The 26,170-nt window shown below is 45.0% G+C and overlaps 2 protein-coding genes across 9 annotated transcripts in view; one reads left to right on the forward strand and one right to left on the reverse strand.

The window, feature by feature from the left end:
- U2SURP (U2 snRNP associated SURP domain containing) overlaps positions 1–9,114 on the reverse strand; it is a 72,035-nt gene extending 62,921 nt beyond the window's left edge. For 4 of the 6 annotated variants that reach the window (XM_048862956.2, XM_048862955.2, XM_048862954.2 and 1 more), the window contains exon 1: positions 8,995–9,114. In XM_048862956.2, coding sequence (XP_048718913.1) covers positions 8,995–9,039 — 45 coding nt within the window. In that variant the 5' untranslated portion in view covers positions 9,040–9,114. The remainder of the gene's footprint in view (positions 1–8,994) is intronic. The other 2 variants (XM_048862953.2, XM_048862951.2) reach the window with 1 other exon arrangement.
- A 34-nt stretch (positions 9,115–9,148) lies between these two features.
- LOC125642131 (uncharacterized) lies at positions 9,149–19,573 on the forward strand. Of its 3 annotated transcripts, XM_048862960.2 has the most exons (3): positions 9,149–9,388; positions 16,118–16,518; positions 17,230–19,573. In XM_048862960.2, the coding sequence occupies exon 3, from the start codon at positions 17,409–17,411 to the stop codon at positions 18,675–18,677; it is 1,269 nt and encodes a 422-aa protein (XP_048718917.2). In that variant the 5' UTR covers positions 9,149–9,388; positions 16,118–16,518; positions 17,230–17,408; the 3' UTR covers positions 18,678–19,573. The 3 variants fall into 3 exon arrangements, with proteins under 3 accessions (XP_048718917.2, XP_048718916.2, XP_048718918.2); XM_048862959.2 differs by lacking the exon at positions 16,118–16,518; XM_048862961.2 differs by lacking the exon at positions 16,118–16,518 and having other exon boundaries at positions 9,149–9,376.
- The last annotated feature ends 6,597 nt before the right edge of the window (positions 19,574–26,170 follow it).

Consider the following 26,170-nt stretch of genomic DNA (forward strand, 5'->3'; position numbering starts at 1 on the left):
TCCCAGTCCTGGGCCTGGCAGCTCCTGGGCAGCAGCGCCTGCCCCTAGCCAAAGGGATTGGAGCGAACAGGGACCCGGCACCCCACCCTACTGTGATGCAACCTGCACTGCTGCTGCCGTGTGCCATTGATCACAAGCTCCCAGGAGCAGCACACAATGCGATGCCCATTCCCCATTCTGCGCCATCCCTTCTTCTCGAGGCCCCACCCCCATGCTGCTCCTTACCCCCAGTCCCCACCCTGGCGCTGCCTCTTCCCTGCAAGACCCTGCCACCCATTTCCTTCCCCCCATTCCCCTCCCCGGTCTCTAGCCGTTGTGAGACGGCTTGCTGGTGCAGATGCGGAGACCAGTAAAAGACGGCTAACAGATCGTGGGTCGAATCGCGGGTTGATCCTGGCGGATGCGGATCAGGTGCGGATCCACATTTTTGTATCCGCGCAGGGTTCTAGCTACAAAAACAGAAAACCCAATAATAATGGGGGATTATAACTATCCCTATATTGACAAGGTACACATCACCTCAGGACAGGATGCAGAGATAAAATTTCTAGTCACCATTAATGACTGCTTCTTGGAGCAGCTAGTCCAGGAACCCACAAGGGGGAGGTCATTCCTGATTTAGTCCTAAATGGGGCAAGTATCTGGTCCAAGAGGTGTATATAGCTGAACCCTCAGGAATAGCAATCATAGCGTAATTAAATGTAACATCCTTGTAGGGAGGAAAATAACAAAGAAACCCACCACAGTAGCATTTAACTCCAAAAAGGGAAACTACACAAAAATGAGAAAGCTAGTTAAATGGAAATTAAAAGGAATAGTCACAAGTGTGAAATGCCCGCTAGCTGTATGAAAACTATTTAAAAACACGATTATAGAGGCTTAAACTATATATACACACCCCAAATGAAAAAAACCCACAGTAAGAGAATCAAAATAATGCCACCTTCACTAACCAACAGAGTAAAAGAGGCGGCTGCAGGTGTAAAGAGGTCAAATCCAGTGAGGAAAATAGAAAGGAAAAACTCTGGCAAGTCAAGTGTAAAATATAATTAGGTAGGTCAAAAAGAATTTGAAGGAAAACTAGCAAAGGCACAAAATCTAACAGCATTTTTTTTTTTTTTTTTTAAGTACATCAAAAGCAGGAAGCCTGACAATCCAGCAGTGGGGTCACTGTACAATTGACGTGCTAAAGGAGCACTTAGTTGTGAAGAAGCTAAATTAATTCTCTGCAACAATCTTCACAGATGTGAGGAAATTCCAACATTGAGCCATTTTTTTAGGGCACAAATCTGAGAAACTGTCTCAGATTAAGATGTCAATAGATTAAGTTTTGGAATAAACTGATAAATTAAACACTAATAAATCACCAGGACCGGATGGTATTCATCCAAGAATTCTGAAGGAACTCAAATATGAAATTGTGGAAATATTAACAGTGGTATGTAACGTATCTCTTAAATCATCTTTTGTTGCAGAGAACTGGAGGATAGCTAATGCAATGCCAATTTTTGAGAGAGGCTCCACAGACAATCCTGACAATTACAGTCTGTTAAGCCTAACTTCAGTATCAGGCCAATTGGTTGAAACTATAGTAAAAGAACAGAATTATCAGGCACATATATGAACACAGTATGTTGGGAAAGAGTCAACATGGCTTTTGTAAAGGGAAATCATCCCTCGCTAATCTATTAGAATTCTTTGGGGGGGGGGAGGTCAATAAACATGTTGTCAAGGGGGATCCAGTGAATATTGTGTACTTCAACTTTCAGAAAGCCTTTGACAAGGTCCCTCACAAAAGGCTCTTAAGCAAAGTAAAGAGTCATGGGATAAGAGGGAAGGTCTTCTCATGGATCAGTAACTGCTTAAAGATACAGAACAAAGGGTAGAAATGGTCAGTTTTCAAAATGAAAAGTAATAAATATTGGGGGTCCCTCAAGAATCTGTATTGGGACCAGTGCCACTAAGCATATTCCTAAATTATCTGAAAAAAGGAGTAAATAATGAGATGGCAAAGTTTGCAAATGATACTAAATTACTCAAGTCCAAAATTGACTGCTAAGAGTTATAAAGGGATCTCACAAAACTGGGTGACTGGGCAAGAAAATGGCATATGAAATTTAATGTTGATAAGCATAAGAGGCATGATCCCAACTATAAAAAAAGGGATGGGATCTAGAATAGCTGTTACCACTCAAGAAAGATCTTGGAGTCATTGTGGATAGTTCTCTGAAAACATCCACTCAATGTGCAGCAGCAGTCAAAAAAGCAAGCAGAATGTTGGGAATCATTAAAAAAGGGATAGATAAGACGACAGAAAATATATTGCCTCTATATAAATCCACGGCACGCCCACATCTTGAATACTGCGTGCAAATGTGGTCACCCCATCTCAAAAAAAGATATATTGGAATTGGAAAAGGTTCAGAAAAGGGCAACAAAAATTATTAGGGGTATGGAATGGCTACCATATGAGGAAAGTTTAATAAAACTTGGACTTTTCAGCTTGGAAAAGAGATGATGAAGGGGGGATATGATAGAGGTCTATAAAATCATGACTGGTATGGAGAAAGTAAATAAGGAAGTGTGATTTACTGCTTCTCATAACACAAGAACTAGGGGTCACCAAATGAAATTAATAGGCAGCAGGTTTAAAGCAAACAAAAGGAAGTATTTTTTCACACAACGCACAGTCAACCTGTGGAACTCCTTGCCAGAGGATGTTGTGAAGGCCAAGACTATAACAAGGTTTAAAAAAGAACTAGATAAATTCATGGAGGAGAGGTCCATCAATGGCTATTAGCCAGGATAGGCAGGGATGGTGTCCCTAGCCTCTGTTTGCCAGAAGCTGAGAATGGGCAACAAGGAATGGATCACTTGATGATTACTAGTTCTGTTTATTCCCTTGAGGGCATCCAGCATTGGCCACTGTCGGGAGACAGGATACGGGCTAGATGGACCTTTGGTCTGACCAGTACGACCATTCTTATGTTCTGATTTAAATTTTTTAATTTAAATTCCCTAATATTGTCAGATCACAAAAGTCATATCACTTCCACAGTACTACATGAAAAAACATTTTAAAATACGCACTGAGATGCATTATTTTCAAAATACTTCACAAACCTTAATTTGGGACCATAGCCAACTAAATTACCAGCAAGCTGCGCAGCCGTGCAGCAGCCTATTTAGTGCCATGCAGGCACTTAAGGAACCCTCCCATGGACCTGCGCAGCCATGGGAGGGGCACCCCTCCCCCAGCCCGAACTCTGCTGCGGCGTGGCTGGACCCAGCTGCGTATGGGTCACCCGGATCTGCTGGGGTGACATGGCCAGATCGGCCCCAGCCGTGGCTGGGGTGGGGCAGCCTGGCCCCAGCCGTGGCCAGACAAGCCTGATCCAGACCCAGGCGCAGCCCCTCCCCGGCCCAGACCTGCTGGGGCCAGGGGAAGGGGCGCCTATCCTGCAGCCCCAACCCCAGAGCTGTTGCAGCAGGGAGAAGTGCCTCTCCCCCCCAGCCCAGGTGCTGCTGCTGCGGGGATAGAGAGCTGGGGGGAAGTCCTCTCTCCCCACCGTAGCCCCTGAGCACCCTCCTGCACCCTAACCCCTCATTCCCAGCCCCATCCCGGAACCTACACCCCCAGCCAGAGTACTCACACGCCTGCACCCCAACCCTCTGCCCCAGCCCTGAGCCCCCTCCCACACTCCGAACCCCTAGGCCCCACCCCCCCCACATGAATTTTGTTATGTGCACTGATATGAAGGTGATGTGTCATACCATCTCCACATTGGTGAACATAAAAATCATTCCGCACATTGGTGGGAAAAATTAGAGGGAACACTGATAGCCAACATATTGTTTTGACCTATGTAGCCCATAATTCCTTTAATAAACCCACATTTTTATAAACTATGGTAACATTACCTACTAACAAAATTAGGTAAAGGTCAAGATTTTCAGAAGTGACTACTTTTTGGTGCCGAATTTGAAAAACCTTGTATGGTCCCAATTTTCAGAAGGCAGGTGCTCGGCACTTTTGAAAAGTCAGGCCCCTTTAAAGTGTCAAACTGGGCTGCCAAAAATTGAACCATACAAAATTCCTAGCCAGAAAACTCAGCCTACTAGACACAAGTAGATACAAAAGACAAGGGGCCCATAGGTGAGGGTCACTGCACTGGAAAGAAACTGAGCCTCCACTCCTCCAGACACTAGAATTTATTATCAAGATGCCATCCAAAGCCACTTCTTGAGACTCCAGCATTCCTATCAGCTTCTAGCTAGTAGTTTCTAATACATTTGAGCTCTATCTCCCCTCTAGCTCCTCAAAGGAAGAAGAGTATCTCTTTCTTCTCCTGGAGAACCCCCTGAATGCTTCAAAGATGCAGATTTTTACAGCTTTAAGCCATTTGATCATGAAGTTACTGAGAGGATTTCAAGGCACAACTTGAAGCATCTCTAAGTTGCACCAATGGCCAATAGCCCCCAAGGGTCTATTCTGGCAGCTGGGAATCACTGAGGCATAAGGACACCACATCACACCTTCATAGTAGGAGCATGTCTACACTACAGCACCAGAGACATCTTCCACTGACATAAACCAGGGGTTCTCAAACTGAGGGTTGGGACCCCTCAGGGGGTCATGAGGTTATTATGTGGATGGTCACCAGCTGTCAGCCTCCACCTCCAAACCCTGCTTTGTCTCCAGCATTTATAATGCTGTTAAATATTTAAAAAATGTGTTTTTAATTTTTGGGGGGGGTGTCGCACTCAGAATCTTGCTGTGTGAAAGGGGTCCCCAATACAAAAGTTTGGGGACCACTGACACAGACACACCTATGCCAGCAGTTCAGTCAACCTAACTTCGGCACTCAGGACACAAAATTTTTCATGAGCAAAGCAGCTAGGTTGATCTAACTTTTAAGGGTAAAGGCTTAGAAAAGTGGTGAGATAATGCCAATACATTGGCTCTACGCCACTTAGCCACTTTGCTTCCACAAGAGCAATGCTCATGGTGCCAGAGAAGCCACATTTACAGCTGCTTTTTATCATCAGAGAAGTGCAAACAGTCCTACAGAAGAGCTGAAAATCTGGCCTCAGCTCTTCAAACTCAAACTCCCCCCCCCCCCTCGCCCCCATGTCCCCCCATGGCTGCTACAAATAAAGGGTGGGGAAGAAAAGAGGCTTCCCTCCAACCTCTTATTTTGAGCCCTCTTCCCTGTAAATAATTCCAAATGTGAGCTTTAATAATAAAATGTAGCTGCAGGAGCGGCAGTGGCCCCGATAGGTTTTTAAAAACCTAACTCACAGGGTGAAATTGACAGGATTCTTGATATAGTAGTTTTACTACTGCTCACAGGATTCTGAACAGCAGCACTGAAACTGAGTTTTATTAAATACATATTGTTGCTGCTGGGCAAGACTATAAAAAGTAGCAAAAGCAATTGCTGTCTAAAACATCAGAAAGACAATGTTGTATCTGCCCACTTTATACGGGTTATCTTGAAATTTTAAGGGCTTCACATTTATACTCGTATATAAGCTTTAACTCAGTAGAAACTAATAATTTAAGTTCTAATGCTCAAAAGGGAAATCTTCCCATTCACTAAGAGAAACTGCATTTTTCAAGGCCCACTACTTTCTTCACCCCTCCTCTTAACATACTTGTCTACAAAAAGTTTATATCAAAATAAGCAAAAATTTCTGGAAATTAAATTTTATACCTATGTGTATTTCCTATTTCACTAGTTAAATCTGTATCACTTGTAGACCTGAATAAAGAATCAGAAGTCATTTCTTCTGAAGCACATGACATTTTAATTTATTACTATACTGCTACTGCTAAACTTGTAAAAGCAGGTGCAGCCGGTATTCAACCCATCGCTGCTGGAAAGCAGAGGAAGAAAGAGAAGGACACATACTTCTTTTATATTTTTCCAGGGGCGAAGGAGTGAGTACCCATCTCTTTCATTCCTGCTTACAAGTTTAAGTAGCAACACAATGAAAATTAAAATACCACCTGAAAGTTAACACCACTGCTTCTTCAAATCTTATGGACAGCAACCACACTGAAACTCAGCACATTTTTGTAGATTTTACTTCACTGTTCCTGGCACATAGTGACTCACCAGAGAAAGCTGTTAACTCAGAAAAAGATGAGTGCTATTTCCCAGATTTTATTAATACACTGCCTCACTTAAAGCAATGCAGAGTGTGCATTTCCTTGCACTGTTAAGTGATGAAGATGACAATTTTTGACTTCAAGTTATAGGGAATCTACTGTTTACTCTAATGACCCATACCCAACGTTGCAGAGGAAGGCAAAATATTGATTCGGGTCAACACTTTAATGTACCTCTTCCTAATTACCCTTGAATACAAGAACAGTTTTCAACATAAAACACTTCCACCGCTAAGTCCCCATATATAAAGTTTAGCTTGAGTGTATATTTTCCCTTCCCAAACTCTGGGTCCACTTCCTGGTTGAAGGCAGTGACTGGGGAAATAAGGCTCTCTGATCATACTTGGAATAGATCAACGGGGGAAAAAAACAACACCCCAGTGATGGGGGACATTTATATATTTAATATCTATATATCGTTCATTTCATCTGAGCTGGATAAGTTATCCCCACTTTGGTGAAAGGAAAAATTGAGTAAGAGGTTAAATAATTTACATATTGAGTAGCAACAGAAACAGAATCTTGGTTCTCCAAGTCCCATATCCTATTCCTGGCCCACAACCCTTCCGCTTGGGAAGACTGAATAGCCAGCTGCTAGGAAGAACTACATACTGTTACTGGCTGGCCACTCTAAGGCTTTGTCTACAATAGCACTTTTTGTCGGCCACAGGTGTGAAATAACACACCCCAAACCAACATAAGTTTCACCGACAAAAGCACTGGTGTGGACAGCTCTATGTCGGTGGGAGATGCTCTCATGCTGACATAGCTACTGCTGCTCATTGGGAGTGCTTTAATCTCCCGTGAGCATAGAGCAGCTACACAGGAGACCTGACAGCGGTGTAGCTGCAGCAGTGTAGCTGTGCTGCTATAAGGTCCATAGTGTAGACACAGCTTAATACCTGCAATGGGATTGAGTGGAAGAGAATTTATGGCTTCACTATCCCTAGGATCATTACCAGGTGCTGGAGAGCACCCAACCATTGGAGTAGACTATAGTCCCTACTGATTCCTCACTTTTGTGGGAGATTCATCAACAAATGTTTCTCCCACTTCTAGGTATTACTCCTAAGCATCCACCCTGATCAAATGCAGATTTCCTATGTGGCTTTAAACAAGCCAGCCAGTGGCTACCATATAGTTTTGACTCGAGCCTCTCAATCCTCAGCAGCGTTAATTATGCACAATAAAGTTGGCTCACTGAGGGAAAACACCAATGATTTCAACCAGAAGTGAGAAGCGGGAGATGGAAACAGAAAAGTCAATCTCAAATTAACTACGAATTTCTAATCCACAATCGGGAAACATTCCCTAAACAGGTTTAATATTTCCAAAGTAGGAAATTGGAATACCTATGTGAATCAAGTTAAGCACATGCACGTGTCTGCAGGATTGAGGCCTTTGATTATTATAACAACCTCTTCCTCATTTCCACCCACTACCACAAAAATATAAACTCCAAACATTTCTAGACTTTTGAGTCAAGAGGATATGGTTCATATGCCCCAATCCTACAACTGCATGGGGGCTCCACGGGGACACAGGATCTGTGCAAATGTTGCTGCAGGATTGTAGGAAATATTGGATTATTCCAGTATTATAGGAAATCATGTCAGCAATGGGAATTGGGAACACAGAGAAAATGCATTCCATGAGGCTGCAATGTTGTCACACCAAAAACATCTGAAAAACTGCCTAGTAGTCTGAGCACAGGACTAGGAATCAGACACTAGAAAATGCTGATTTGCCATGTAATTTTGGACGTCTCTGTCTGTTTCTTCAGAGTCACTGGCCACATCTACACTAGCGAGTTTACAGATGCACAGCCGTGCAGCTATAAGATTCCTCATTTAGCCACTCTATGACAAAGTGGGAGAGAGTGCTCTGGTTGACATAAAACTACTTCAATGAGCAGCTAGCTAAGTCAACAGGAGACACTCTCCCACCAATATAGTGCTGTGCACACTACCATTTATGATGGCAAAACTTATGTCCCTCGTGGGGTGTTTCTTTCACGTCCTTGAGTGACATAAGTTTTACTGACATAAATGGTAATGTAAACATGGCCTAAGAACACCTGAGTTGCCCCCCACCCTAACAGAGACATTATAACAAATAATTTAGGCATAAAACAGAGAGTAAAGGGGAAATGGTTTCAATCTGGAACTGAAATTTACAACAAAACTGTTCATCACCAGAGCAAGAAGCTTTAAAAATAAGGCCTTCAAACAAGGCCCTGTAAAGCTACTGAGATTGTGAGTGTTTCAGTGAAACAAAACTGTGGCAAAATCCATCCCAAATGAGCAAGAGAACTAGTTTAACATGAATCCAGGTAAAGGGAGGGCATCGATCCCACCCCCCCCAGAAGTGCAGCGCTGGGAGAGGGCAAACCCAGAGGAACAAGGTTGCAGATGCACCCCGCTCTGCCCCAACACAACCCCCGCCCCGGGAGAACGTGGTGCCAGCACTGGGTGCCGGGAGGGGGCCCCGCGGGCTAATGGTGCAGGGAGGGGGGCGCTTCCCACAGGCCTTAGACCTCCCCCACCTTTTGATGCTAGCTAAGCAGTAGGAGAAACCCTGGACCCCGACCTCCCTGCTGCTCTAGCCCTTCCCCACTGCCCCATCCGTCCCGCCGCCAGCAGCCCGCAGTAACGCCACGGAGGGGAGGGACGGAGCAGGCCGCAGGGCCTGCGCACCTGGGTCCGTGCGTCCCGCACGCCCTGGCTCCCCCGCCTCCGGGGCTGGATGCCGCTACCCTCCGTGCCCCGAGCGGGCCCCGAGCAGCGGCGCCGCTTACAGGGCCCGCGAGGCGGCCTCACCTTCGCACTGGTTTTCTGCGACCCGCCTGGCGTTTTGTCCGCCATCTTGATTCTCTCCCTGGCTCAGCCCTGGCGGCAAGGAATCGAGCACCGATTGAAGAGGAAAGGGGACAGGCCGCGCGGAGGAGGGGGGGAAGTGAGGCGAATCGATGGCCGAGCTAGCGATGCGGACGGCGGGGTTGCGGCGGCGGGTCTGGCTCGGCCTGATGAGCGCGCGGCAGCCGTTGTCGACCTAAAGATACTGCAGTGTGCTGCGTTTGTGTCAGGGGGCCTGACTCTCCCGTCACGTAGGCACGTTTTACCCCCGTGTAACACCATTGAGTGCACTGGAGTCACACCAGCTTAACACTGGCGTAAGAGAGTGGTGAAGAAGGCCCCAGGAGTGAGTGTACCGGTAAGGGTGTAACAGAGTGGAGGATTAGGCAGAGTGCTGGCCCTGGCCTCTGCCTGAAGACAGGATACTTGCCTAGGTGGACTAGTGGGCTGACCAGTACAATCATTCTTACGTTTTTTATGTTTGCTCTGGTACTTTACTCAAATGATAATTCCCTTGCTGATCCTGCTCTCAGTTTTGGGAGCTGCTCTCTGTCTGCAAAAAGAAAAGGAGTGCTTGTGGCACCTTAGAGACTAACCAATTTATTTGAGCATGATTGGTTAGTCTCTAAGGTGCCACAAGTACTCCTTTTCTTTTTGCAAATACAGACTAACACAGCTGTTACTCTGAAACCTGATCTCTGTATGCAGTTCCCATGCCACCAGATGTGCACTGTTTCATGCAGCTGGGACTTTGCTTCTCATTCTGCCTGTAGCATGCATGTCACTGTGAGGCAAAGTCAGGAGAAGATCCCCATCAGTGAGAGAGTGCTGTTGGAGTGGCTACTTCTCCCAGGCCTTTACAATGGGTAGGATAATGAGGCAAGCTTGGAGCTCAGAACTTTGGAAGCAAAATGCCCCTTAATATTTAAGTAAGAAAGCTGGAGAAAGGATAGAAAAAAAGAGGAAAAATGGATGGTGGCATAAGGGGGTAAAAACGAAGGAGGAACGGGATGAGAAGCCAACTGGAAGGTTGGTAGGGAACTCAAAGTGGGCAGAGAGGTAAGAAGGAAAGAACATGAGCAGAAAGAAAGGGGCAGAGCAAAGGGGAAGGGAGGGAGAGACCAAGAATAGACAGAGAAGGGGAGGGAAACGAATGAGGAGAAAGACAGATTCTGAATCAGCAAGGTACTTAAGCATATGAATAGCCTATTGACTTCAGTAGAACTATATATGCACTTAAAGCTAAGCAGTGTCTTGCTGAATCTGGACTTCAATGCTGGCGGGGGTGGGGGAAATTGTATCTATGCCTTTATTATCTCTAGAGTTGATTCCTGCAACAGGCTCTACCTGGCTGTCTATAAAGGCCACTAGAGAGATGTCTACATAGCAATAAAAAGCCTGTGGCACAGCTGCAGTTGGCCTGGGTCAGCTGATTTGGGTTTGCAGGGCTCAGGCTGTGGGGCAATAAAATAGCTCTGCAGATGTTCAGGCTCAGGTTGATAGAGCCTGGCCTCTGAGGCACCATGAGTGGGGAGGGTCTCAGAGCCTACGTCCTCCAGCCTGACTGTCAACAGTGCTATTTTTAGGCCCATGGCCCAAGCCTTGCTAGCCCAAGTTAGTTGACCTGTGTTCTGTGACTCAGTGCCATGAGTTTCTTATCATAGTGTAGACATACTCTAGGAAGCATCAGCTAGTGTTGAACATGGTTGCCCAGCTTCTGAGCAAGGTGAGCTGGTGGGAGCATTTTACATTACTGCTCCATACTGCACTGTCTGGGTGAAGATTTAGGTACTGGTTATGATCAGCAAAACACTGAAGCACCCTTGTACTTCGGTCCCGTTTAAGTCAATGGACATGCTTAGAGCTACATACACAATTGCCATCATGGGGATGCTTTGTGGATATACCATGTTATATTACAGAACTTTGATAAGATGAAATGTCAGCCAAAGATAACCTGTCTCTAAAGTTAGGGTGAGAGACCTGTAACTTATTGCTAGGATGATTATGGTGAGGAAGATCAGGTTTTATCATTAATTAAAGGGAGGAGATTGGGGGGCAGTGCATGAGAGCAGTCAAGCATGTTCACAAAATCCAAGGATGACAGGATTTTGAGAAGAAGAGTCTGATCCACAGTGTCAAGGTGGGCAGCCTGGTGAAGCTACCTGTCAAGGTTCCTCCCCCACTCTGAACTCTAGGGTACAGATGTGGGGACCTGCATGAAAAACCTCCTAAGCTTATCTTTACCAGCTTAGGTCAAAACTTCCCAAGGTACAAAATATTCCACCCTTTGTCCTTGGATTGGCCGCTACCACCACCAAACAAATACTGGTTACTGGGGAAGAGCTGTTTGGAAATGTCTTTCCCCCCAAAATACTTCCCAAAACCTTGCACCCCACTTCCTGGACAAGGTTTGGTAAAAAGCCTCACCAATTTGCCTAGGTGACTACAGACCCAGACCCTTGGATCTTAAGAACAACGAACAATCCTCCCAACACTTGCACCCCCCCTTTCCTGGGAAATGTTGGATAAAAAGCCTCACCAATTTGCATAAGTGACCACAGACCCAAACCCTTAGATCTGAGAACAATGAAAAAGCGTTCAGTTTTCTTACAAGAAGACTTTTAATAGAAATAGGAGTAAATAGAAGTAAAGAAATCCCCTCTGTAAAATCAGGATAGTAGATACCTTACAGGGTAATTAGATTCAAAACATAGAGAATCCCTCTAGGCAAAAACTTAAGTTACAAAAAAGATACACAGACAGAAATAGTTATTCTATTCAGCACAATTCTTTTCTCAGCCATTTAAAGAAATCATAATCTAACGCATACCTAGCTAGATTACTTACTAAAAGTTCTAAGACTCCATTCCTGTTCTATCCCCAGCAGAAACAGCATATAGACAGACGGAGACCCTTTGTTTCTCTCCCTCCTCCCAGCTTTTGAAAGTATCTTATCTCCTCATTGGTCATTTTGGTCAGGTGCCAGCGAGGTTACCTTTAGCTTCTTAACCCTTTACAGGTGAGAGGAGTTTTCCCCTGGCCAGGAGGGATTTCAAAGGGGTTTACCCTTCCCTTTATATTTATGATACTACCGATGTAGGTTTCCCACTCCTAGTTTGTGGAGGATGGTGCTGGAATCTTTTCCATGTAATATAACTGCAAAGCTGTTTTGCTTCCGGCCTTAAACAATGTTTCAGGCTGACTTTATTTGGGAGACCTTGCACTCCCACCCCCCATCTCTTTCTCTCTTGCATATGCACACTAAATAATACAGAGATTAATTGTTCCTCTTTCATTTTTCAAACAATCACCTTGCATGGATTAACTTAATCTTTTTCATAATCTACACGTCAGAACTTCTGATAAAAATAACTTGTTAACAGTGGAAATTGAATTTCCATATCAAATTCTTATTAAAATTATCATTTGTGTTAATGTGGTAATTGATTTGTTTGCTGTTTTCTTATTTTATGAGTACAGAAAATTTACAGTTGGTTAGTAAAAAGCCTCTCAGAGATAATTCATTCAAATGGCATAGTGGGGTTCTATGTGTACTGTGTCTCAGTGACTCCATACCAAATTTGCTTAGTTTATAGCTAAAGAGAAGGATATTTTCTAACTGCCAACCCAGCAGACTCAGTCTGTTTTTTGAAAGTCAGGATGGATTTTTTCTGACTCATCATCACAAGTAATGAAGATTCTGCAGGCCAAATTCTCCAGAGTTACACCTATTCAATCCCATTATCTTCCCATTCTGGTCTCAATTACGACTGTATACATTGTAAGTCTTCAGTGGAGTAACACAAGTGTAACTGAGCACATAATCTGGTCCCGCAATTGGAATTTGTTGATGCACAGCAAGAATAAAATCCAGCTCACTTGCTGATTATTGCATTAGCTTTGCAGTAAGATTAAAAAACTGTACAAACTTTTTTGGAGCCTAATGTGAGTATGACTCTGAATACACACAGGGAGTTGATCTGTTGAGTAAAAAGGTACTTTTCAGAGCAGAACACACTTTGTGTAATTATCCAGTCCCACTAGAGGGCACATATGGCACAGTTGATTTTCAAAAGGAAAACAAAATTACACATAACCATGGATGTAAGCAAGCATATGTGATGTACACCACAGGATGCAGATTTTAATTTCTGGAGGCAGCATTACTCTGGAATACTGGCAGGTTTCTTTGTCAAGCATTTATTTCCATACGGCTACATCTCTATATCTAAGTGCATCTGCTTTGTTAGTGATCATAGTGGGCTAAATTCGTCCCTCATGTAGCTCTGTTGACTTCAGTTGAGTTACTCCAGGGAATGCATTTGTCCTCATTGTGTGTTATTTCTGGTCTACATTGGGAGTTTATGTATGCTTTGCTACTGCAGGCACAAGCAGTGGATTGAGTATGGGCCCAAATTTCAAATTGCATGTCAGTTATCTCCATGAGGATGTTTAAAAGAAGGAAAAGAGGAAATTCAAGTTATTCACAATAGAAAATAGCCTGAGACCACTTGTAAGGAAATCTGTTATGTTTATGGAGTAAATTCCGATCATAAAATAGCTTATTTTAAATTTGGAATGGATGTTGATTTTACATTTGACGAGTATGATTTCTGATTCACAGAAAAGAAACTTGAACAAAGGAAATTTAGCAAAACAAATTGGATTACTTTCCAATATGGTAGGGGAGTGGAAGGATCGCACTTGTGTGGCTGAGCAGAGGGTGGCTGGACACAGAGGAGGCATGTGGGGGAATGCCCATTTCTCTCTGCCCCTCCCTACCTTCAACAGCCACACTAACACACAAGCCACATGCACACACACACCTCCATGCAGAACAACTCCCCAGCTGTGTAACTAAGAAGCTGGGGACACCAGTAGGGGCCCCTACAACTGGTATGGAGCCACAGATCCTCCCTACAGAGTGTATGGTTCTTATTAAGGGCACAGAGAGCTTATTTCTAACACCCCATTGATTTTACTTAAATATTACATAACACAGCAACCAAAGCCTGCTGTAAACTACAGCCTGCTGCAGTCCATTCTGCTCCCTATCGTTCAGAACCCCACCTTCCATGCTGAAGAATCAGTTTTGATCTCCACAGCCATACTTACCTCCTTATACATCACCTGCTCCACATAGGGAGGGCATGAGTCTCCTACAAATCCACTGGGCTCCATCCCGAGTTTTGGAGTGAAACCACTGTCAGTTCTGAGGGGAGAAGTGGGAGGAAGATAATTCCTTCCTCTGACAAGAAGATTTAGGAAAAACTCAGTCAGGGAGTCTTTACATCCCCCCAAACCTGGTCATAAAGGAATTGCCACAGGAAGGGGTGATCTGGGCCAGTGAATCTTTAGGGGTGGATAAAGAAGGATCCTTGTATTCTTGTGGTCTGGACAACAACAATGAGGGAATCCCCCCAGCTTCCTAGAATTCTCTTGATGGCCTACCCATTTGATACAGGATTAATATGCATTGTCACCCACTCCTTGCCATCTTTTATTATGTAGCTCTGGGCCCAGATAGAGCCCTGAGTTAGAGGCAGAGCAGCAGGAGAATATGAAATATATAGAAAGTACCCACAGAGATGCAGGAGATGATGCAATAGGAGGGGATGCAAGATGCTATTGGACTAACTTGGTGTTGCACTGACTGAGATACCTGGATTAGAAGGAAGATCAAGGACTCTGGGTAAAGACAAATGTCCAGCTGGAAGGGTGTGTGTTGTGGGAATACCAGCATTTTGGGGGAGACCTACCATTTTGGTGATTGCAGGCCCCATTTTGGCTTTAATCCATTCATTTAATCCACTTCATTAATTCTTTTAATTACTCATCTCATTGTCTCCATCTAGCTGCTTACTGCTCAGCTTCTGGGAACATGTAATTAATAAATTGTACCAAAGTAAGAGCAATATGATCCAGAGTATGCTGAGAAAAGGAGGGGTGACAAAGCCATAGCTGACCTTTTAAAGGTCATCTCTAACAATACATTTCAAATTAAAGTGAATTCCTGAATCCATGCTATTTATAAAGCAATGCAGCAGCCCTGTAGTACAATAGCAGCCAGCATACAGTGAGTGAATGATAATATCATGCCATCTCTTGGGCTTAAGTGAGACATCACAGAGATGCAGAAATCAATGAAAGATTACTACCGGGAGAGATGGACTAATAAAAAGAAAATCATAAAAATAATATTTGGCACTTGTACATATTTTCAGTAAAATGTAGCGGGTCTGGAAGGATGCAGGTATCGGAGCTCCTCAGTTATTGTCATCACAATAATAACCAACATTAGTGTTACCAGATTTGCCTGTTACTTTGGGATATGCTCATTTATCAGGGTTACTCTTCTGGGGGAGGGGAGGTCTGTAATTCTATCAGTGTATTGCTTGTGATACTTGTGTTCTCATACGGAGCTCTACTTTTCCCTGCTGCAAGTTTCCACCCAGTGGTACGATCTGTTGTAGGAGCAGCAATGATCTGTATGCTCTGTATGACTATGCTATGTATAATCTTTATGCTCAAAAGGTCTATTACACTCTCCCCTCCTTTTGTCTCCTCTCCCTCTTTGAATATCTGTGAAGTGGCTTTCCTCCTCCTCCTTCCTCCTGGAATGCTTGTGTAAGCAGTGTCAGGATGAGCTCCACCCTGACATCTGGTGGTGAGGTGTGGCAAGTTGTGGAAAAGAACTTCAGGGGCCGATCTCATTTGCATAGGCACACCCACCCCGCCTAGAATGAGGCAATAGCTGCCCAAATGGTCACTTTGGCTGCAGTGGGATCCCCAGTGTCTCTGTTATTGGGGCAGGAAGAATAAATTGTTATTACCCTGATTATGGGAACTGTGCTTGGAACTGTACTTGGCCTTTTGTTATGATGGAGGGACCCACCATCAACTAAGTAGCACTTGCTAGGCAAGGGTCATGGGTTCCAAAACTTTGTGAATTGAGAGAGACTGGGGATAAGTATTAATACTTGGTGGCATGGGCCCTTTGGTGAGGGCCTTACATGCTAATTGCACTTTGTCCTCTCTCTACTGTGGAATATCAGAGCTAATTTTGATTTCATTTGGAGTCTAGTTACAGGCTGCTGAGCTCACTTTGGGCTAATGGTGCACTAGTACTGAGGCTCCCCTACTACAAGCTGAATTCACCAAAGAGCTGACCTGACTAAGAGCTGAAATCACTGAGTGTTGTGTTAAGTAGTAGGGGAGCCTGAAGATATATTGTGGAGAAGTTTGCGGGATGGTTGGAGTGCCTTGTGGACAGGCTGGTGGAGCAGTTTTCATAGGACGGCGGGAGCTGCTGGTGGGACGCGGAGCAGAGCAGTTCGTGGGACGGTGGGAGCTGCTTGTGGGCCACGGAGCGGAGTGAAGCAGTTTGTGGGGCGGCTGGTGGAGTGGAGTGGAGCGGAGCGGAGCGGAGCGGAGCAGAGCGAAGGCCTATGGAGCTGTGGGGCGGTCAGCTTCAGATCATGTAAGGTGCCTTTTACCCCCGCCCCCATCTCCACCCAGGTTGGGAGGTAAAGCTCTGCAGATAAACTTTTGAACTCTGGGGCTGCCCTGACCAGGGACAGAGACTTTTGGGTCATTGGACTTTTGGGACTTTGGGTGATTTGGGGTTGCTGGACTCAAGAACCAAAGGGAAAGGGCATGCCCCAATTTGCTTGGGATGGGTTTTTTGCTCATGGGTTGTGTTACGAATCCTGTTGGCGGAGTTTCCCCAACATAATGCCACATTGTTTCTTTCTGTTATTAAAAGGCTTTTTGTTACACTCAGACTAGGTGCTTGCGAGACGGGAAGTATTACCTCTTGGAGGCGCCCAGCGGGGGTGGTATATATTTGTCCCAGGTCACTGGGTGGGGGCTCGAGCCGGTTTGCATTGTGTTATTGGAATGGATCCCCTAGATATTGAACCCGGCCCTTGTTGCTGCCAACTCTGATGGGCAGAAGGGTTACATTTGTGGGATGAATGGGCTGCTTCAGAAGAGCTCCAAGGTAGACAAGGTGTCTGGGACTCTAATTAGGCAGTGATCACACACCCAATGCCTGGACACTGCCTGAGGTGGAGTGTGACCAACCAGAAGCAGCCAAGTCATCTCTAGTCGCAGGCCACGAGGAGCAGGTCCTTAAAAGGGGAAGGGGCCATGTGCTCATGTGTGCACTCATAAGCTTGTACCACTGTGTTGCAGTCCATCGTGCCTTGGGAAGACTTACCTTCATCACACCATCCATTGCTGCCCAGTGGGACACTTACCTTGAAGGATCCTGACATCTCCAGTGCTGTGCCTGTTCTGGGAGCGTGAATATGTGAGTGTGACACACACACCCCCGCCCTTTTCTTTTGAGTTTAGCTATCAGAATAATAAACATGCTGCTTTCTGCCAAACTCTGGCCGCCTGGGGTGTTGTTAGAATGGCCCCAAAAGAAAGGGGCAGACCCCTGGATGCCAGGGGCAGTTCCACCTGGGAATACAATTCCTGAACTAGAGCTCATGTTGGATCAATATGCACTTATAAACAGTCCCAATAAGGTGGGACTGGATCTTGCAGCTGCCTGGCTCCTGTGGCAAGCAGGCTGGCAATGGCAGGCAGCAAAGAGTCAGCTCGCCATTGAAATAGATTCACTCAAGGACCAATGTAATGAGTTGGAGAAGGAACGGGATATGTGGATGGCGCAGACTTTGACTGCTAGCGCCCAGGCTTCTTCCCTCTCTGTGGCAGCAGTACAGGCAGCCACAGCAGAGGAGGAGAGGCAGCGGGTGGAAACAGAGAATGCCACTCTGAGCCAGGCAGTTACCTGCCTGAAGGATCTGGTCCTGGAGGGGTCCGCCTGGGAGAACAGGGTCCGTGGGGCTTATTCAGCCTGGGTTGCTGCCATTGGGGTGAAAGCCCAGGGGGATGCAGGACCATATGATGATTGGGACAGGGATATCTGGTTTGATCTGGATCCCCTGGATCCGGACCCCAGATGGCCAAACCCCAGACACCATGTTGCAGCAGTCCAGAGGGTGGTCCAAAACTATGGGCCTGCACCCGCAGGAAGAAAGGCAGCTCCAAGTACTGGACACACTGTGGCAGAGACCAAGTTGACTCTCAAGCAAGCAATAGAGTTAGCAAAAACCCCGGAGGGAAAATGGGTACACCACGGACAACTCAAAGATCAGGGTCTGCCGCGGCAGGAGCACTGTTCTAATTTGTTTCTGAGCTTCTATCTTTCAGCCTCCAAACTGGAACATCAGGAGAGCTGGTACCAGCTGACGAGTTATAGAAATACCATGGTTATAGTGTTGCGGCAAAGTCTGTATTGCATGTTCTGTGTCTGTCTCTGGTGGGTGTCTTGTGCTAGCATTGGGCCCAGAGAGAGAGGGGATACTACACTAGACAGGATAAATGCATTTTCCTCTCTCTGCTTCCCCCATCTCCAACCAAATTATCACTCACATCCACCTCTGTCCAAAAGACTTTGGTCCCCAATACATCAGGTTTATTTTTTGTTAGGTTCTCTAATAATCATTTTACTGTTAAGTTTTGTTATTGATACATTTGTATTGTTAGTTACATTTTCTTGTATTGTTAATTCCACTTTCCAACTGTGGTACTCCTACAAATCTTATTTGTTGTGTGTACTTAAGGGTTAGGGTTGACTTTTATTGTTTGATGGCTATTGCAGCATTAAACTTGGGCCTCGTTTTGTTTGTCAATGTACCCAATTACTGTAATGATGATGGTTTTATTGTATTCCCAATTATTATAATTGTGATTGTTTGCATTTGTGTTTATATTATATCTGGTGTTTAGTCAATTGTAATGATTTTAGATATATTGACCTAGTTATGATTGTTTGGTCTGTTTGCAACAGATCACCTGTGCCCTACAAGGACAACAACTACTGTAATGATCATAGATCAAGGGGCAGAGTGTTGTAGGAGCAGCAGTGATCTGTATGCTCTGTATGACTACGCTATGTATAACCTCTATGCTCAAAAGGTCTGTTACACTTCCTCCCTCCCTCCCCCCCTTCCCCAGTTTTGTCTCCTCTCCCTCTTTGAATACCTGTGAAGTGGCTTTCCCCTTCCCACTCCCTCCTGGAATGCTTGTGGGATGAATGGGCTGCTTCAGAAGAGCTCCAAGGTAGACAAAGTGTCTGGGACTCTAATTAGGCAGCGATCACACACCCAATGCATGGACACTGGCTGGACACTGCCTGAGGTGGAGTGTGACCAACCAGATGCGGCCAAGTCATCTCTAGTCGCAGGCCATGAGGAGCAGGTCCTTAAATGGGGAAGGTGCCATGTGCTCAAGTGTGCACTCATAAGCGTGTACCGCTGCATTGCATTCCATCGTGCCTTGGGAAGACTTATCTTCATCACACCATCCATTGCTGCACTGTGGGACACTTACCTTGAAAGATCCTGGCATCTCCAATGCCGTGCCTGTCCTGGGAGCGTGAGTATGTGAGTGTGAGTATGACTCCCCCCCTCCTTTTCTTTTGAGCTTAGCTATCAGAATAATAAACATGCTGCTTTCTGCCAAACTCTGGTGGTCATTAGTCCTCCCTAAGCTTACTAGCTGGCCCAATTTCGGATAACACTATCCTGCAGGACCGAGGTTCCACAGGGCTGGGTTCTTCCACTCCAGAATCAAACAAACACACACACACACATTAACAGAGAGTGTCTGAGAGGACTGGGTCAATCAGCACTCTCAAGCTGACCCCTTAGATGTCCCTGGACTCAGCAGGCTGGGTGGAAAAGCACTTCCAAGCTGTCACCCTCATAGGCCCTTGGATTCAGCAGGCTGGGTGGAACAGCACCTCCAAGCTGTCACCCTCCTATGCCAGGAGCACTGCACTGGCATAGAGTACTCCTGAGCAAACTGGGGCGAGCAACACTTCCAAGCTGCCACCGTCATATGCCCCAGGTTCAGCACGTCCCTATCCTCACTTTCACGTTACACTTGTTCTAGTAGTAATCCACTTGATGAGCAAACCCCACAGGATTTTTGGCGCTGAAGGAATCTTTAGCTTCAGTATGAGGAGTGTTGCTGCAGAGTGAATGAGGACACCAAAAAACACCCACGAGGAGGGGAGGGAGAGAGAGAGAGAGAAGCAACCAGCTTAACCATGAAAGTTATGTATTGCCAGGTAACAACCATAGGGGAGCCAAACAAACAAAACAGTTATAATATTAAATCTAACTTAAACTTGATTATAAAAGTCAGCTTTAGAAAACTATAATTGATCACACAAGTCAGGGTCAGAAGTCTATACCTAGAGAAAGAGCTGAGTTCTCACCACTCCGTGAAGCTTGAATCGATTTTTGGGCACTGCAGGGATCTTTTAGTTTAGGTACAAGAAGCGTTGCTGCAGAGCGAATAAGGAAGCCAAAAAACACCCACAGGTTGGGGTGGGGGAGAAGAGGAGAGAGAGAGAGAGAGAGAGATGGGTTCTCACCACTCCAGGAAGCTTGAATCGATCAGGGGTCTCAGATGGTGGTGGTGGTAGCTGAGAGTCCGGAGTGCTGGAGACAAGCAGAGCCCCCAGTACAATCAGTCAGGAGAAGATGACGTCCCCATGGAACTGATGCAGATTTTGGATCCAGCCATCAGAACACTTTCTTGAGCATGGGTAGGGGTTTTTGTAGGGAAACAACAATGGTTCAAGGGAGAACACTAGATTTCTTTATGGGTAAACTGGTGGCTCGAGGGAATATACCAAAGTTGTTTTGTGCAGGCTAGACAATAGGAACTGATCATTCCACGCTATGAGCGGTGTTCCTTGGAGGGAGCTCACCATGCAATTAGGGAGTTTCACTATTTTGGTTACCAATAAAGGATTTATTACTAGAATTGGTCTGATAACTACTAAGCTGGGTGTATGCAGGCATGGGTTCATTAACATCTGGAGCAGAGATCCCCCATCATGCAGTGCTTTTCTACTTTTCTCCTCCCAGAGTTCCATGCGGTTCTTGCCTTGGAATCTCTGTTCTCCATTCTGTATGCTAATGGAGATGCCTCTCTGTCCCATCTTCAATGCAAATGAGGCTAGAGGAGTTTCTTTAATCCTGTCACCCTTTTCTCAGGGGGTTAGGTGCATCTCCTACTGCCTTTTCATTGCTTTTTATAAGTCTTCTGATCGGTTTTGGTTCAAGCAGAGGCTGCATTGGGGAGGGGAGGTCTTTTGTGAATCAAACAAGTTGGGTATTGTGCCCTGGTTCCCCAAGAACACAGAGCGGATATGTAACATTATCCAATATACTACAGAATAGTTACTAGAAAATTGTGAAGTATCATAAATAATTAACATTAAACTGCACTGAGCAAACCACATGCTGTGATGCATTATCCTTGTTTTTCTTACTGTCTTTGTTCACTAAGGGGCACATTCTTCCACTCCACTCTCCTCACTGGGCATGGTTGGACCTGAATGTAGCAGAACAGCTACTATTCCAGTGCACAGGAGGGGAAGAGGAAGAATTTGGAGAGCCACAGAGGCTCCTTACACCCAAATACATGTACGACATTTAGAAGCAAAGCAAAGGCAGGCCAGAAGGGAGGCAAAGATATAGCTGGTGGAGCTGCAAATTTGCATCTCCAACACTCATTCCCCACAAACACCATAGGGTATAATGGCATTAAAGCTGCAGTAGTGGCCAGGGAGTGGCTCTGCTGTTTCTCTATGGCCTAGGAGATAGGTTGCTGAGGAGTTCTGCAGGACAGAAGGAAGCCTATCTCACTACTCAGGCTATTCACTGGGAACAGGATTTGGCCCCTATTCTCTGAATGGCAAAATTTAGTAATTTAAAGTGCATCCACAAACCATTAGTGTGAGTATCAACTCACAAGGGTCAGTCAAGTCCTGCAGTCCTTCCTATGACTTGTCTTCAGGGAGAGTTTTCTTCGCTATGGACTATGAGGCTCGAACAGGGGTGGGCAAACTTTTTGGCCTGAGGGCCACATTGGAGTTCCAAAACTGTATGGAGGGCCAGGTAGGAAAGGTTGTGCCTCCCCAAACAACCTGGCCTCTGCCCCCTATCTGCCCCCTCCCACTTCCAGCCCCCTGACTGCCACCCTGAGAACCCCCCACCCATCCAACCCCCACTGCTCCTTGTCCCCTGACCGCCCCCTCTTGGGACCCTCCGCCCCAACTGCCCCCCCCGGACCCCTCGCCCTATCCAACCCCCCTGCTCCCTGTCCCCAACTGCCCCGACCCCATCCACACCCCTGCCCCCTGACAGGCCCTCCGGGACTCCCATGCCTATGCAACCTCCCACCCCGTTCCCCATCCCCTGACCGCTCCCCCCCACAGATCCTCTGCCTCATCCAACAACCCCCTGCTCCCTGTCCCCTGACAGCCCCCTGGGACCCCCTGCCCCTTATTCAACCCCCCCCACGCCCTGCTCCATTACCATGCCACTCAGAGCAGCATGTCTGGCAGATGCACCGGAGCCAGCCACACCACTGCGCTGCCCGGCAGGAGCTTGCAGTCCCGCCACCCAGAGCACTGGTGGCACGGCGAGCTGAGGCTGCGGGGGAGGGTGGACAGTAGGGGAGGGGCCGGGGACTAGCCTCCCTGGCCAGGAGCTCAAGGGCCGGCAGGATGGGCCCGCGGGCTGGATGTGGCCCACGGGCTGTAGTTTGCCCACCTCCAGGCTGGAACCTATGTATGCACTTTCAACATCTATTTGGAAGTGTGAATATTCAAAACCAGTGAGAACGGGTTACACAGAACCCTTCCCACATGTTGGCCAGGGCTCCCCTTCTATCCCCCCCACACACACAATAAGGTTTATTGTGGCTGTTGCTTGTGCTCCTGAACTACTCTCACTATGAAGTTGAGTTAGCCATGTATGCATGCATAGCACAGCCTTCCTTAGCCACACGCTTTACAAGCAGAAAGTCCAGTTTTGCCACCCTAAATGTGGACAAGCAGTATTCTCCTCTGGGAGGAATGGATTGGGCTCATTATAAGTTAGGGTGACAGAACTGGGTCCTAGAGCAAGAAAGCACATACAAATCTACTGCCATTTTAAAAGACTCATAGCTCAGTCAAAACAAACCTAATTTCACCATAATATTTGTCCTGGGAGTAGGCTATTTCCCCATCAAATTTCTATCCCAGCCATTCTGGTGAGCTGTTCAAAAAAACCACTACATGATTTTTAATCTTTTTAGAAGGTAAAAAGTATATTTTCCAGTCTGCTTGCAGCCATAATTAATGCAACCATTTCAAACTTTTAAAAGAAAAATTAACTTCAGGCACAGACCAAGCCTGGAAAAACTCAACTCAGAAGATGAAATGGTCAGAAACTTAAAAGTTCCTGAATGTAAGGGATTAGAATGAAAACTATCATGCAACCTTAATTATCTCAGTCATTTCACTCCCTTTATAATGTCTGTCTTTTCTAAGCTTGAACTAAAAAATGGCCTTTAGATGCATGTGGCATCTTGGTACATCCATGGTCCAAGAGACCCATGTTCACATTTTATTTGTGTCATAATAACAATCTGTTTATAAAGTCTGTGTAATTAGTCACACCAGAGAGATAAAACTGAAAATTATGCAAGGATTCCTGTCTATTCAGTCTAAAAAGAACTCTGGGGAGCCAAGTTATCCTGGTTCCTAAATTAAATCATTTTGGGTACTGATTTATTATGAAAGATAATAATCACTTCACTGTAAAATTATCTGTCAGGATAAAAAGAAAAGAAGTACTTGTGGCACCTTAGAGACTAACCAATTTATTTGAGCATAAGCTTTCGTGAGCTACAGCTCACTTCATCTGTAGCTCACGAAAGCTTATGCTCAAATAAATTGGTTAGTCTCTAAGGTGCCACAAGTACTCCTTTTCTTTTTGCAAATACAGACTAACACGGCTGTTACACTGAAATCTGTCAGGATAGCCGTTTAAGGAGTTGATATGGACATGACAAGGGATAAGAGCTCATATGAAACAGTAACCAAATTATCAGAATGATGCATATTTGTATGATTAAACATCAGCACAGATGTTTACTCAAGAAAAAAAACTATCTTCTAACTACCTAAGAATATTGCCCACTGAGAAAAATGTGTAGGATCCCTCTATGCCACACCAAGGAGGTGTGCACATACAGGCTGCTGCTATCAGACTCTTGGAAAGGGTACAGGTAGAGTCTGACCCTGCATTCCTTAGCACTCACAACTCCTACAGAAGTAACATCTCTGTGCAGTGCAAGATTGGGTCCTTAATCTCCTTTCAATTTTCAGTATATACAGATCCAATCAGACTGTTATAAGTGATATTTTTGTGATGTATTAGCTAAATAAGTCCCCAAGAGGATGGTAAATTCATTATTTCTTTTGGGACAAAAAAATAGATGAACTTGAATAAATAGCTGAGTTGTACATCTAACAATAATGGGATAATGGATCAGCATGTGTCACTCTCAGAAACTGTCTTAGAAGATAGGTACCTCTGTTAGCTGTTTCCGTTTTGCCCCTCACTGTTGTATATAAGAACCAGGCACAAATGTTTAGGTAGTACTAATAGGATAAAACATACCCCCTGGGAGAAGGACAGAACAAAGCCTGTGCACCACTTTAAGTCCCATTTAAACCCTATTTTGAGGGCACAAGAGGTGCACTGGCCTTCTCCACAGGAAAGACTTTCACCTGTAACATCACAAAGGAAACTCTAAGAACTTTGTCTCCGTGAATCTAAATTACTTTTTTTTCCCTCGCTTTTTCTTCTTCTCTCTTTCTTACTCTCCTTGTATCCCTTATTTCCACTGAATGCTGGCTAGGAAAGAATTACTTGCCATTTTAATTTTAAAAATACTGTCCAGAAGAGAGAAGACATTCCTAGTGGAAGGCATTACAAAACAAGTGGGTATGGAATTCTGAGCCAAGTGTGCTTATGTCTGGACTCTGCTTCTGCTTTAGTAAGGAGGTTCAGTGTCAGGGTCCTACCACCAAATATTCTCTTAACTCAATCTGAGTCTGAGGTTAACCAGCTGCAGTAGCCCTGTGTGGCCATTTTGGCTGGTTGTGAATAGTTAATTGATCTTCCAGGTAGTTAGATCTAACATTGATGTCAGTGTGGAAACAGATAGGAAGGAAAGTCTGGGTAGGAATTTAGATCTAACCTTACTGTAGTAAAGTCAAATTCTGCCCAGACTTACACTATTAAGTCAATAGGGATGCACAGAATATATCAGGATAGAATATATACCCTAGAGGTTCTGCTGAAGAAAAACAGAAATGAGGAGTGAACAAAAAGGGAAGAGGACTGATCTGAAACCAACAAGATGAAATTAAATAAAAACAAGCGTAAAGTACTTCACTTAGGAAGGAAAAATCAAATGCAAAACTACAAAACGGAGAATAAAAGGCTAGGTGATAATACTCCTGAAAAGGATCTGGGGTTTATTGTGAATCACAAATTGAATATGAGTCAACAATGTGAGCATCAGTGAAAAAGGCTAATATCATTCTAGGGTGTATTAACAGGAGTGAAAGACACAGGAGGTAACTGTCCCAGCTCTACTCTGCACTAGTGAGGCCTCAGCTGGAGCACTGTATTCAATACTGAGTGCTACACTTTAGGAAAGATGTGGACAAACTGGAGAGACTCCAGAGGACAGCAACAAAAATGACAAAGGGTTTAGAAAACCTGTCCTGACCTCTGAGGAATGGTTAAAACAATTGGGCATGTTGAGTTTTGAGAAAAGAAGACCAGGGGAAGACCTGAAGACTATGGGAGGGACCTGAAATATGTTAAGAGATTATATAAATAGGACCATGACTATACATGATTATAATGTAGAAAATTTGTTCTTTATGTATTACAATGTGATAAAGACATTATTTTAGAATGGTCTACAGTTGCCAAGTGTTTTTGAAAGATTTGTTCAAATTACAAACAAAAAGGGGAAACACACCAGAACAGCAAAGAACATCCTATTCATTTGACCACGACCCTGAGCCTGCAGCCCCTTACCGAACTTTCTGTACTGTCTTATATTTACTATCTTTCAGTGTAGTTACATGTTTACAGTGCATTTTTCTCTATCACTTTTAACATTCTGATTATGTAACTGTACCAATTACATAACTGTATGGTTGATAAATGTAGGATTTATCTAAGGATCA

Source organism: Caretta caretta, chromosome 9, assembly GCF_965140235.1.
Source record: "Caretta caretta isolate rCarCar2 chromosome 9, rCarCar1.hap1, whole genome shotgun sequence".
Taxonomy (NCBI): Eukaryota; Metazoa; Chordata; order Testudines; family Cheloniidae; genus Caretta; species Caretta caretta.

Coding starts and splice junctions, on each gene's coding strand:
- LOC125642131 (XM_048862960.2), top strand. CDS start 17,409: ATGCTGCTTTCTGCCAAACTCTGGCCGCCTGGGGTGTTGTTAGAATGG.